Genomic DNA, 13,083 nt, shown 5'->3' with positions numbered 1-13,083 from the left:
ACCTAGAATGGAAATGGATTCAGGTATTGATAATTTATTTAACTTTGTTAATAGGTTTCATCCTTTTCATTTTATGAACCTATTAGTGAGCATGCTTCCTGGTATCTTTGCATTATTACTTTGCATTATTGTAATATTGTGTATTATTCCCATTTGCCTTAAATGTCTTTTGTCACTGGGACAAAATATAGATATCCTAACACACTGTCTAAAGTTTCAGCATGCCTAAGAAGGGGGAATCTGTTGAGGGCTAGCTCCTCGGAGTGATTTACACATATCCTTGGTGACCTTTTCCATCAGAGATATGTATATATTCTTGCTCATTATAAGGATTTGTTGACTCTCCAGTGAACCCTGACCTGGGATAATCTGTGGCTCCAGAGGTAGTTGTAAAAGGCTTTTCTCACAGAGAAGTATGCAGATTTCTAAGAAGAAATATTGTAAATTTACCCAGGAAATTCTGAAACTGGGTCTTCTTTAACTGGTCATTCCTGAGATAAGTTTTTGTTATAAAAAGTATGAATAAATCCAGTAGATTCTTGCATCACGACCCCGTGTGTGTGTGTACATTTCTACTCGACCTGACTCTCTTTTAATGTCCAGACCCACACCGGTGCTATCTCGGGTGGTAGAAGCTTTCCTTTATAGCAACTTTGTAAGAGAACTAATCAAGTATTACTGTTCCCCTTGACAAATGAAGAAAACCAGACTCACATAGCTAGTAAGTGTCAGAACTAAGACTCTAAGATTGATCCTCTTGACACTGCACCATGTTGGTCATAATTGGATCATATTGAGGGACTGTGTATGGTTTCAATAATACTAAGAGAAACAATAGAAGAGTACTTTTAAAGATATTTAATAAGATTTTTTTTCAGATCAGTATAAAAATTTAAATACAAAAATGATTTGCTATTGACAAGTCTCAAATCTACAGTGGAAACTCAATAAAGTTACCAGTCTTTCACTCTTTGACATATTCTGTAAGATATTTGAGGTTAGGCACCCACTAAAGTTATTTCTTTACCCATAGGTTATCATGCTGCATTAAAACTCTGTACTTAAATAATGGTAAAGCCAGTTTTGTCCATTTTTCTATGGTCAAATTCTGGTTAATTTGAATTAAATAGAGATTATGTTTCAGAACAGATTCATTTTAGGTCTGTTTTTACACCAAAGCAAAAGTATAACATATAACACTCAAAGGGGAAACATAGACATATAGATAACTATTTTAAACTCTTTTTTTTAAATTAAGTGAAATAATTCATCATTTTGCTCTGAGATTAGCACCATTGTAGAACAAACAGTACTTGCATAGGATTTTTCCTTTCCCTCCCCACCATCTACAAGTTAGAAGCTTATGCCTGCTAATATACAAATTTAGGCAAATAAGTAACACAACCAATAAATAAGTTTGGAAGCAACTATTATCAATGATTCTGATAAATGAAATTTCATTTCAATGATTAGGAAATTTTTCTCCACTTTGGTGGAGAACTAACTGGAATGCATATGTAAGTGGAGACTATTTCACAAATGAGTTGCCCCTATTGACCATTTTTATTTCAAGTCAATTTTAATTACACCAGATGGTACACTGATCTGTATTGTACTCTGTGTGGTTTATTTGTCCCACTAAAAACCCAACATTCTTGTCATATTAATTATTTGAGAATATACACACAAATTTTATATCTACCAGATGCTATATGCTGTGAAAATGAATGCTGAGGCTTCTTTGGTATTTATTTAATAGTGAATAAGTTATCTTCTGGCAACAAATTCATTTATTTTCATTTTTCTGAGGAAGAAACTGTACTTTTATACTTCATCTAGAGAAGGTACACCATTCAAGAAAATAATTTTTCTGGATTAGCTAAATTGGTTGAATAGTTAGTTACAGCTAGTCCCTATTAGAAGCAACTTGCATTGGTCATAAACATCATACACTGTGTTTATATCATGCTTATCTATATATTTCCCCTTCCTTCCTTTCTTTCTTTCCTCTGAATTTTGAGGACATATAATGTCTTTATTCTCCACATTATTTAATCTTATAGGATGTCCCTGTTAGTAGTTAGAAGGACATAAATTTGAAGAGGCTCTTTTATTTCTTTGAGACCTGAAGAAATAATTCCTTATAGGCAAATCTCAACTCTATAATGGAAACTCAATAAAGTTACCAGTCTGTTCATTCTTTGATATAATCTATAAGATATTTGGGATTTGGCATCCTCTAGAGTAATTTCCTTTACCATAGATTATCTTGCTGCATTAAAATTCTTAACAAATATGCCACTTGAGAGTGCCTATAGGTCTCTGGGTGACTACTTGGAAGCAATTTAAATATTTTCACCTTTTCTGAAGAAATGAGACCTTTACAAAAATTTTGATCTCATCTTGGTATGACTGGATTCTTGAAGGTTACTCCAGTGAAGTAGCTGTGGTAGATTCTGTCATATCTGGAAGGCTACATTGGTGGATCTGCTAATGGATTACATGCCTTTTTGTATGAAAACCAACCCAGATTATCACCATACTGGTCCCATGGTGATGAGATTTTTCAGCTGCAGCAGCTCTTGAAGATCACCTTATTAAATTAGAGGAGCAGAGATCTCAAAAAGGATCATTTTTCTTCTTTCTAGCTTCATTTTCACAGTGGCTATTTTTAGCGGAGATGATGACTACACTGATAAAATTGTAGGTTTGAAGTAGTGATATAAGAATTGTTGGGGTTTAAAAATTGTTTTTTGGTTGTTCTAATATAACTTCCAGTGATGTAGGAAATTAATTCCCAGATGGATGTGTGTGTGTGTGTATGAATCTAAATCTTCCTAACATCTAGGACATCTATTTTTGTCACACTGTCTTGCAAGTACATTGAATTAAATATAGAGATGAAAATGCATGTACATCAGTCTTCAGTAAACTTTTATCATGACATTTCCTTAATCTAGGGGCAGCTTTAAAAATCATGTGTTGTTCTCAGCCTCTGAAATAATAATTGAATCTTGAGCAGATTGCTTCTAGAAGAATAGTTCTTGATCTCCTATTTTAGCACATTCTTCAGAAAACTGTGGGTGTTCTTACTTTCAAGTTTCAAGGATTGATTTTCAAATAAATGTTTAATTTCCCATAGAATTCTAAAGTTTTTTTTTTTATGTGCAAAGGAATGAGTTAGTTTTTTTAAGGTACTCTGTAGCTTTAAAAAAGTTTGAAATGATTTGACATAGTTATTGTTAGAGGTAAGAAAGTCACTCTGACATTGAAAAGTGATTCAAAAATGTGATTTGTCTTCTCTCTGGCTGTGACTTCACAGTGGCTATTTTATTTTTATAAATATACATTCGATATACAATTGATATCAGCTATTAGTAATGAATATTATGCAGAGTACTAAGGTTACTGGGGGTGGGGTGGGGAGCACTTTATTCATTGACCCCAATCACTTTTCTCCCCATATAACTTCAAATTGTTTTTTGGTCTAGTTAGATATAGTAAGGAATAAAAGTAACCAAAGTATATGGAGAAAACCTTAGGGGAAATATATTTCAGAAACAAGAAGAAATAAACCATTCTCATTTCCCAGCACATTGTAAGCATCTTGAAGATACAGAACATGACTTATCCTTTTGTGTCCTCCATGTCTTTCTTGCAGTGCAGCATCTTCTGGGTGTTCAGTAAATACTTGTTGATTAATTATTTAGTGACTCCCGCTGAGTGACAGCCCTGACTCAAGTGGGAATGCAGCTACCAAAATTTCAGCATTTGACTGGAAGGGAGCTACTCTCTGGATGGTATACATTGCCTCAGATTACCTTTGCATGGGGAGTATTACTACATAATTACCCTCTTCCTGTGTTTCACTAGTAGAATACTTGTGAAAATATAGGGTAAATGCAAGTAAATACGGCATGTAATTTTTTTTGGTCACTGATGCTTCTTTAAGATTTATTCTTGTGTACTTTTAATTAAACAATATGAATGAATGACTTGTGTTAGCTATGATCCTTCAAAATGAAATATTTTGGCTGAACTTTAGAAAGCATGGTATTGTGGAAGTGTATAGTGTATATTTGTTAATATGATTTCAGTGGGTACAGGACATCTGTTAGAAATGTGATACATAGATTCTTCCTGTCATTTTAATAATAAGCTCTGCAGAACATTAAACTTGCATTTTTATTGTTTTTGTTTTTTGACTTTTTTTGGTATATGACTGTCCAAACTTCCATTTAAATATAACTTTTCAACAGTATAAACACTCTGAAGCAATTATGTGTTTTGTGTTTAGTTTTTGTCACTTCATTTTTTTCTTTTGTTGTCTTTTTTCGTGTTTTTCTTGCTTTTTAAAAATTTACATGGGATACAATAAATATCCTGAAAAAGAGGAATGGACGTATTGTCCAGCATATAGTCCTGCAGCTTGCTCTGAGGGCATCTGGAGAAAAACCCGGTCTCCAGGTCTCAGCTGTAGCACAGCACTCCCTGAGGCCTGGTCCAGAAAGCCCTTCTTGTATTCATCATAAGTGTACATCATTGGGTCATTGTTCTTGAACAAAGCCACCCATACATTTCCCCCTTTGCAATGGACATGATATGCAAAGTAGTAGACACCAGGGACTTCGCAGGTGAAGACTCCCGTCTGTGGGTTGTAGTTCTGTCTGCCATTGTACAGCAGTTTGTCAAACTTTACTGGGGCTCCTACAGGCGGGAAGGGCGTGGTCAACTCAGCTGTAAATGCAGGCATCTCATAAGCTGTGCCTCCGTTTTTGCCTTTTTTGCCCCCATAGGCATGTGGGGTTTTCACTCCATCAATCCCTGGTCCCACTTCTGGCAAATACTCTCCATGGGCTGGTGGTGTGGGAGGCATCACTGCAGGGGGCCCTGGGGGACCTGGAGGTCCTGGGGGTCCTGGAAGACCAGGCTGGCCTTGAGGACCAAGAGCCCCAGGCTTCCCTGGGGGTCCATGCAGTCCTGCTACCCCAGGCTTTCCTACCCCAGGGAAGCCAGGAGGACCTGGTAGACCTGGTTCTCCTTTGGGGCCTGGGATTCCTGGAGGTCCTATTGGACCACTTGGGCCCCCAATTCCTGGAATTCCAGATGGACCTTGTAAACCCTGATCACCTGGGATTCCTGGTTCCCCTTTGGGTCCAATGAGCCCAGGGGCTCCAGGGATGCCTGGCAAACCTTTATGCCCAGCTTCCCCTTTAGGCCCAATTGGACCTGGCAAGCCTCTCATGCCTGGAGGTCCTGCATCACCAAGGAAACCTGGTTTCCCAGGGAAACCTTGTAACCCTGGCTCACCTTTGGGGCCCAAAGGTCCTTGTGGCCCTACTGCTCCACCTTCTCCTTTGGGTCCTGGGAAGCCAATAGCACCTGGAGGTCCCATGGGACCTGGAATTCCTGGAAGGCCTGGCTCACCTGGGGGCCCCCCCATTCCAGGTGCACCTATAGGACCTTTTTCTCCTCTAGGTCCAAGAGCTCCAGGAAGACCCCCCATGCCCCGATCACCCTTAGGCCCTGGGAAACCTGGCTTTCCAACTCCTGGGAGGCCAGGAGGACCTGGCAACCCAGGTAGTCCTTGTTCCCCTTTACCACCAGGAAATCCAGGTCGTCCAGGGATGCCATCCTGTCCTGGCTTTCCCAAGCCAGGCACCCCAGGTGGTCCTTGAATCCCAGGTACACCTATGGGGCCCTGTGGTCCTGGTTCACCTTGAAGGCCTGGCTTACCCAGAGGACCCTGTGGCCCGGGGAAACCTGTCACACCTGGTTTGCCTATTCCTGGAAGCCCCACAGGCCCAGGAGGTCCATGCATACCAGGGGGACCTTTTAGTCCTGGTAAACCTGGCATCCCAAAGCCCTTCTCTCCTTTAGGTCCTTGAAGACCAGGAAGTCCTGGCTGTCCTTTGGCTCCTGGTTCACCCTTTGGTCCTGGTTGTCCTGGTAACCCTGGGCCACCTGGCTTTCCGATGCCAGGAAGTCCATGAGGCCCTGGAGGTCCTTGTGGCCCTGGCATACCCATAGGTCCAATCTCTCCTTTTGGTCCTATTTCGCCTTTTGATCCAGGCATTCCCATGCCTCCAGGTTTTCCTGGCATTCCTGGCATACCAGGCTTGCCAATCCCTGGATAGCCTTGTGGGCCTGGTTTTCCTTTGATTCCTGGTATCCCATGGCCTGGTAGACCTGGAGGTCCAGGTGGTCCTCTTGGGCCAGGTTCTCCACGGGGACCTTGTTCTCCTCTTAAGCTGGCTAATGGTATTTCTAGAGAGAAAGAGAGAGAGAGAGAGAGAGAGAGAGAGAGAGAGAGAGAGAGAGAGAGAGAGAGAGAGAGAGAGAGAGAGAGAGACAAACAGACACGGTGAGATCCATTCCATTAGTGTTAACTTCAAAAAAGTTGAGCCCCTGCTTAGTTTAGCTAAATTAAGATTATTTATTTAGTAGGATAATGATCAGGGATAGGAAGAGTCAGAGCCATGTGCTATATTTTTATAGAATTATAGTGAATAAAGCTGATACTTCATTGAAGCATGGTTTTAGAAGAGGGTTGTCCAACCTTACTTTAAAAAATTTTTATTTAAACAATAAATTTTGATTTGATATTGATTTGATATTTTAGTGAGAGCTCTGTGGTAGCACAGCTTCATTTACTGAAGCATTTAGTAAACCTGCAAGGAGCTGCATAAAATTACATTGTGTACTCCATGTGAACTGCGGGTCACATTTTGGACAGTCCTGGTTTTAGAGTATGAAAAGCTCATGTTGTTTTTTTACCTTTCAGGCTGGCTGGTGAAACAATGCCAGTTACCAACATTCAGAACAAGGCAATCATTGACTTTTCCACAGGAAAACTTTCCTTTCTTAGTTCTAGCATCTTCCTACATATTTCCCATTTCTCCTGAATATAGCTTGTTTGTACATATTTGTTTTCATGATCACCCCCCCCCCCATTAGATTGTAAGCTTCCTGGGGGCAAGAACTGTCTTTTGTCTCATTTTGTATCCCTAGTGCTTGGCACAGGGCTACACACACACACACACACACACACACACACACACACACACACACACACACACACAGTAGGTGCTTAATAAATATTTATTGGCTCTCCCTCACCCCTCACTTCAGTCAATTGACAAGAATCTCTCACAGTCATCCCTTCTTTTCCATTATTGATGTCCATCTCTTAGTTCAAGCCCTCATTATTTCTTGTCTTTGCTGCCATGACTCCCTTCAAATTCATTCCTCTCTAAACCATTCTTCATGAAATAGCCAAATTAATCTTCCTAATTCACAATTTTGATCCCACCATATTCCTTGCTCAAAAATATTTGATGTTTCCCTATTTTCTTTGTAATAAAATCCAAACTCCCCAATTTGTTATTCAAAGTTTTTGATATTCTGTTTCTTGCCTGCCTTTCCATTCATAACTTTTGTTTATATTGAATTTCAGATTAGACTCTCCACTGTTGGGAGGCACATCTCAAGCTTTCCTTTTCTAAACTTCTACATCTGGAATACGTTATTTTCTTGTGTCCTTCAAAGTTTGGCTTCAATTGCACTTCTTCCTATGGAGTCTTCCTTAATTCTTCTAAGCAAGAGTGATTTCTTCCTGTGTGAACTCTCAGCACAACTTAGTGTACTCACTTATTCTTACTTATTGAAAGATACTCTATATTAAATGCATTTGTGTACCTATCTCCTCTCCTCTCCTAGAGTATAATTTTCTTGAGGGCAGAGATCCAATCTCCTTTTCTCTGAATCATTCTAAATAGCTAATTAGGAGCAGTTAGCTGGCTCAGTTGATAGCATGTTGGGACAAGGAAGACAAATTGTCATGAATTTAAACCAGAACTAATTAGTTATGTTAACCTGTGCAAGTCACTTAATCCTGTTTGCTTCAGTTTCCTCATCTCTAAAATAACTGGAGAAGGAAATGGCAAACCACTCCAGTATCTTTTCCAATAAAACTGAAGTCATAAAGAGTCAGATACAATCAAAAAAACAAAAAACAAAGAATTGAAAAGAACTGAAAAGAAGCTAAAACAATGTCTTGCTCATAGTAAGCTCTCAGTATCCTTTTTTTAAGGAATGAAGTAATAAGATATAAAATGGAAGGAAGATGCATTTTTAATCTTCTAAACCCCACGTATGAGGATCATAGGATCATATCTAGAACCAGAAATATCCTCATAGATCAACTAATCTAACACCCTAATTTACAAGGAAGAAATGGAGATATATATAGGGCAGCTAGGTGGCACAGTGGATAGAGCACTGGCCCTGGAGTCAGGAGGACCCAAATTCAAATGTAGACTCAGACACTTAATGATTACCTAGCTGTGTGACCTTGGGCCACTTAAACCCATTGCCTTAAATAAAAAAAAAAAGAAATGGAGGTATAGATGGATTAAATGACCAGCCTAAGGGCACACATGTAGCAAATATCGGAAGAAGGATTTGAACCCAGATGCTCTGATTCCAGAACCATTATTTTTCTATTTACCTAACTGGAATGGGACTAAAATGCTGGGATTTTGTTTTTGATAATTACGAATGCCTCCTCTTGAAAGAAGACAATTGTTTTGTTGTGTGTGTATTGTAGTGTTGCAATATATCACAATGTCCTTCTCTCTAGAATTAAAGAGACTTTCTTAAGTCTTCTGAACTGTACTTTTCTTCCTTAAATTTCTTAATTTGACAATTAAATATTTTAATTTTTTGTGATATTTCTAATTTGAGGCATAAAGGCAGATGAAATATATGACTCTAACTGATCATCACTAACAATAAAAGGAATGATGATGATGATGATGATGATGAAATAATGATAAACTCAAAATGCAAAGAAATCTTGGTTTTCTATGCTTAGGTCATATATAAATGAAATATTGAGATAATATCAAACACCCATTCTGGTCAATAGCAATAATAATTTTTGATTACTATATCTTTATTTTATTTATTTTTTTATTTTTTAGTTTTTAGTTTTTACAAGGCAAACAGGGTTAAGTGACTCGCCCAAGGCCACACAGCTAGGTAATTATTAAGTGTCTGAGACCGGATTTGAACCCAGGGACTCCTGACTCCAAGGCCAGTGCTTTATCCACTACGCCACCTAGCCACCCCTATTTTATTTTTTAAAGGTATATTCTTTAAATTTTTTTTTTTATTTAAGGCAATGGGGTTAAGTGACTTGCCTAGGCAATTATTAAGTGTCTGAGGTCAGATTTGAACTCAGGTACTCCTGACTTCAGGGCCAGTGCTCTATCTACTGCACCACCTAGCTGCCCCGTGATTACTATACCTTTATGTATATATTTCTATATATAGAGATATCTTTATATATATTATTTATATATGCATATACATGTTATATAATATATTACATATTTTATAATCTATCATTCTATATTATTTTTATATATTTCTGATCAATATATCTTTTATAAATGTAGTTATTAACAGGGGAAAAAAGTGACTTATTGTACTTTTCTTTCTTTTTCCTCTGTTCATTGTATTGAACTGATCCTAATAAGTATAAAAGTAACCCAAACAGAGGCATAGGTAGAGAAAGGAAGAAGAGCAAACACATAGTTTAGATTATATTGTAAAGAATTGACTGTAACTCTCTGCATGCCATCATATCACCATATATCCTTAAGAAGTCAATTTACTATTTTCTATTAAATTATAGCATCAAAAAATAAAGAAAGTAGGGTATCTTGGTATGTGTTTCCTTAGGACTTCCAGGTTTTTCCTTTAGATAATTTTTATTTTTAGGTATTACTTTCTCTTAATAGAAAAATGTGTTTCTTGAGTCTTTTTCTGTTTGTATTCCCAGTGCACAATGATTGGCACATAGTAAACCTTTAATAAATGTTTTTCTTTCATTTTCCCCTTGTTTCTAATTTTTAAAAAATGATTTCATAATTGCCAAATTTAATGGCCTTTTCCCAGTCCTTATCTTTCTTGATGACTTTTTTGCAATCTTTGATACCATTTATCACCTTTTTTCCTGGATAGTCTAGGTTTGGGGACACTATTCTCTCTTGGTTTTCCTCCTATCTATCTGCTCATTCCTCAGTCTTCTTTTGCTGGATCCAGATCATGCCAGCTAACTCCCTCTTGCTGAGAATGTTCTCCCTCCTCATCTCTTGTCTGCTTCCTTCCTTGGCACCCTTCAAGACTCAGCTCAAATCCAGTCTCTGTAAGACATCTGTGTAATATTTTCCCTTCCCCATGTCCCTTCCCCTTTCCCCAAGATGTTTCTTCCATTTAGATAATATATAACTTTCATGTATGCAGTTTTTTTGTATATCGTACATATAAATGATAACTTGTCCCCTTAGACTTTGAGCTTACTGAGGGGGCCCACGCTAGTGTTTTTGCCTTTCTTTGTATCCCCCAGCTTTTAATACAATGTCTAGTACATAGTATGTTTCTTTTCTTTTTTTTCAGTTTTTGCTAGGCAGTGGGGTTAAGTGGCTTGCCCAAGGCCACACAGCAATGTAATTATTAAGTGTCTGAGATTGGATTTGAACCCAGGTACTCCTGATTCCAGGGCCAGTGCTTTATCCACTACGCCACCTAGCCGCCCTTCATGGTATGTTTTTAATAAATGTTTGCTGATGAGTAACTGTTTATTTACTCTCATTTTAGAAGATAAGCCCTAAGCATTGTGTCTTATTTCACAATTCTTTGTACAGTTCCTGGCATATTGACTTTCACTCAGTAAGCATTTTATAAGGAGGAACAGAAAACTAAAAAGTAAAATTCAAAACATGCTTTTTTTTCCCCCTTTCTACCATAAGGACCATTTGATCAGAGATCTAAACCAAAGGGAATTCAGAGATTCCCTAGTTCATGGGTATCCAACCTTTCAACTCTTTTGGGCTGCATCATTCAACACAAACTTGTCAAGAGCCTATAGAATTTAATATTTATTTACGATTACAATGTAATCTCTATTATCAATGAGTATACTGATAAAATATAATAATGCTGCATGAATGGGCTTAGAGGACTGCATGTGGGGTGCAGGTTGGCCACACCTGCTCTAGTCCAACCTTCCCATTTTACGGATTAGAAAATCTGAGGAAGTGTTATTGTACCCATCCAGTACCTATCACAGTAGTCTATATTCTAGCATTCACTTAATAAATAACTGTTGGGGGAGGAGTAATTTGAAAATTGTTATTTGTTTTGACTTTGCCCATTCTAATTCATACTATATACTTTTAGCCAAAAATCACTTTCCTGAAGGAAAGACCAAATGAGTCCTCTACTCAACCAACTCCAATGGCATCCTGCTACCTCTATGATAAAATATAAACTCTCCTGTTTATCTTTTAGAAGCTCTGCATAACCTGGCTCCAATCTATCTTTTCAGATTCATCAGACAGCACACCCCCTTCTACATGGTAATGCAGACAAACTGGTCTTTTTTCTTTTCTTCAAACAATACTCTATTTCCCTTTACAGGCAGGACCTCTCCCTCTTAACCCTACTTCATAGAATCTCCTTCTTCTCTTAAGATTTAATTGAGGCATCATCTTTTGCAAGAAACATTTTCTGATCTTTCTATCTGCTAGTACTCTCACTTCTAAGCTAATGTGTTTAGTATTTAACTATTTACTGCATGTGTGTGTGTGTATTCAGTTTGTGTTTATGCTGTATATAATGTTATGTGAACTTCTCTTCCCCCCACTAGATAAAAGTGCTTTGGATGTAGGGATTGTTTCATATTCATTCAACTTATATCCCTGGTATCTATCATTGTTCCTGGTATGCAGTTGTTGCTTAGTAAGTATTTATTGATTAATTGCTTTTACCTTTGCTTTTCTTGGGAGCTGCCTCCTTGCCCATCCTGGGCACCTGTGGAATTTCCTTCATATACTGGGGTAGGTGTGAGTATTCTTTGCCATATTGCATGGGGGGCATCTCCTTACCCATGGGAAGACCATCTTTGCCCAAAGGCATGTGAGGTACTTGTTGTTGTCCCAGGGGCTGGTATTGGGGTATCTGAGGTGGAATTTGAGGTGGAAGCTGTTTGATTCCATAATAGGCACCGCCATGAATAGAGCTGATGAAACTGAGATAAATGAGGATCACCACTCCCAGTAGCTGTAGAAGGGTCAGGGGAACAGCCATCACCTGTGGAAGGAAAGAAACATATCAACATTTTGAAAATCTGAAGCCTGGGTCTATTGGAGTTGTGGTGGTCTCAAAGAGCCAGAGAAATTGATAATTCCACAAGAAGTCACAATAAATGAAAGTGAAGAGAAGTCAAAGAAGATACTGTGTGCTAAAGGTAGAAATAGATTGAATTGGCAAATAGAAGCAGTTGTTGGTGATGAGAGCAATTTTCTTAAAAAGATCAAATGACTTCCTCTGACTTTGGATTTAAAGTTTTAAGAAGAAAAAATGATAATATTTTGAAAGATCTATAATTTCATGAGTCCACCAAAGAGATAGATAGATTTAGTAAAAAAAAAAACTCCAAAAGTCAGTTTTTTTCTTATTGACTAGGATGCCTCAATTACTTCAATCCTAGCAGTTTGGTGTGAAAATTGAGGCAAACAAGGAACAAGAGAAACATTCTTAATTAGAAAAAATTTGAATTATGTTATTATTTACATGATCTCTTGAATGAAACACCATATTTACTTTAATTTGGAATAAATTAAGGTAGCTAAACAATATAATGAATAGAGTTTTGGTCTGGTAGTGAGGAAGATCAAGCCCACATTTCACCTTAGCTTCAGATACTTGCTAGCTGTGTGACTTGGGCAAGTCATTTAACCTTTTTGTGCTTCATTTCCTTCACTTGCAAATTCAGGAAATCTAGCTCTAAATCTATGATTCTGTAAAATGTCCTTAGTTTGTATTGCTTTAATTCTTAAGACCTTGGATGATCACTTAACATCTAGGGACCTCAGCTTCCAAATCTGTAAAACTGTAGAGTTGGAAAAAAATTACCTCTGCTCAAATGACGTAAGTAATTAGATTTCAATCATTAAATTAAAATTAACCCCGATGATGGGAACTATCCATGATGGGAATAGTTTATTAAGCAGG

General features: G+C 37.8%; 1 protein-coding gene across 4 annotated transcripts in view; it reads right to left on the bottom strand.

The window, feature by feature from the left end:
• Positions 1-843: 843 nt before the first annotated feature.
• The window catches only part of COL8A1 (collagen type VIII alpha 1 chain), a 215,016-nt gene continuing 202,776 nt past the window's right edge, over positions 844-13,083 (bottom strand). For 3 of the 4 annotated variants that reach the window (XM_074214313.1, XM_074214312.1, XM_074214314.1), the window contains exons 3-4: positions 11,838-12,159; positions 844-6,267 (exon numbers count right to left, since the gene is read on the bottom strand). In XM_074214313.1, coding sequence (XP_074070414.1) covers positions 4,361-6,267; positions 11,838-12,156 — 2,226 coding nt within the window. In that variant the 5' untranslated portion in view covers positions 12,157-12,159 and the 3' untranslated portion in view covers positions 844-4,360. The remainder of the gene's footprint in view (positions 6,268-11,837; positions 12,160-13,083) is intronic. The other variant, XM_074214315.1, reaches the window with a different exon arrangement.

Source organism: Macrotis lagotis, chromosome 1 (genome assembly GCF_037893015.1).
Source record: "Macrotis lagotis isolate mMagLag1 chromosome 1, bilby.v1.9.chrom.fasta, whole genome shotgun sequence".
Lineage (NCBI taxonomy): Eukaryota > Metazoa > Chordata > Mammalia > Peramelemorphia > Peramelidae > Macrotis > Macrotis lagotis.
This window is presented reverse-complemented; position numbering and strand designations above follow the sequence as displayed.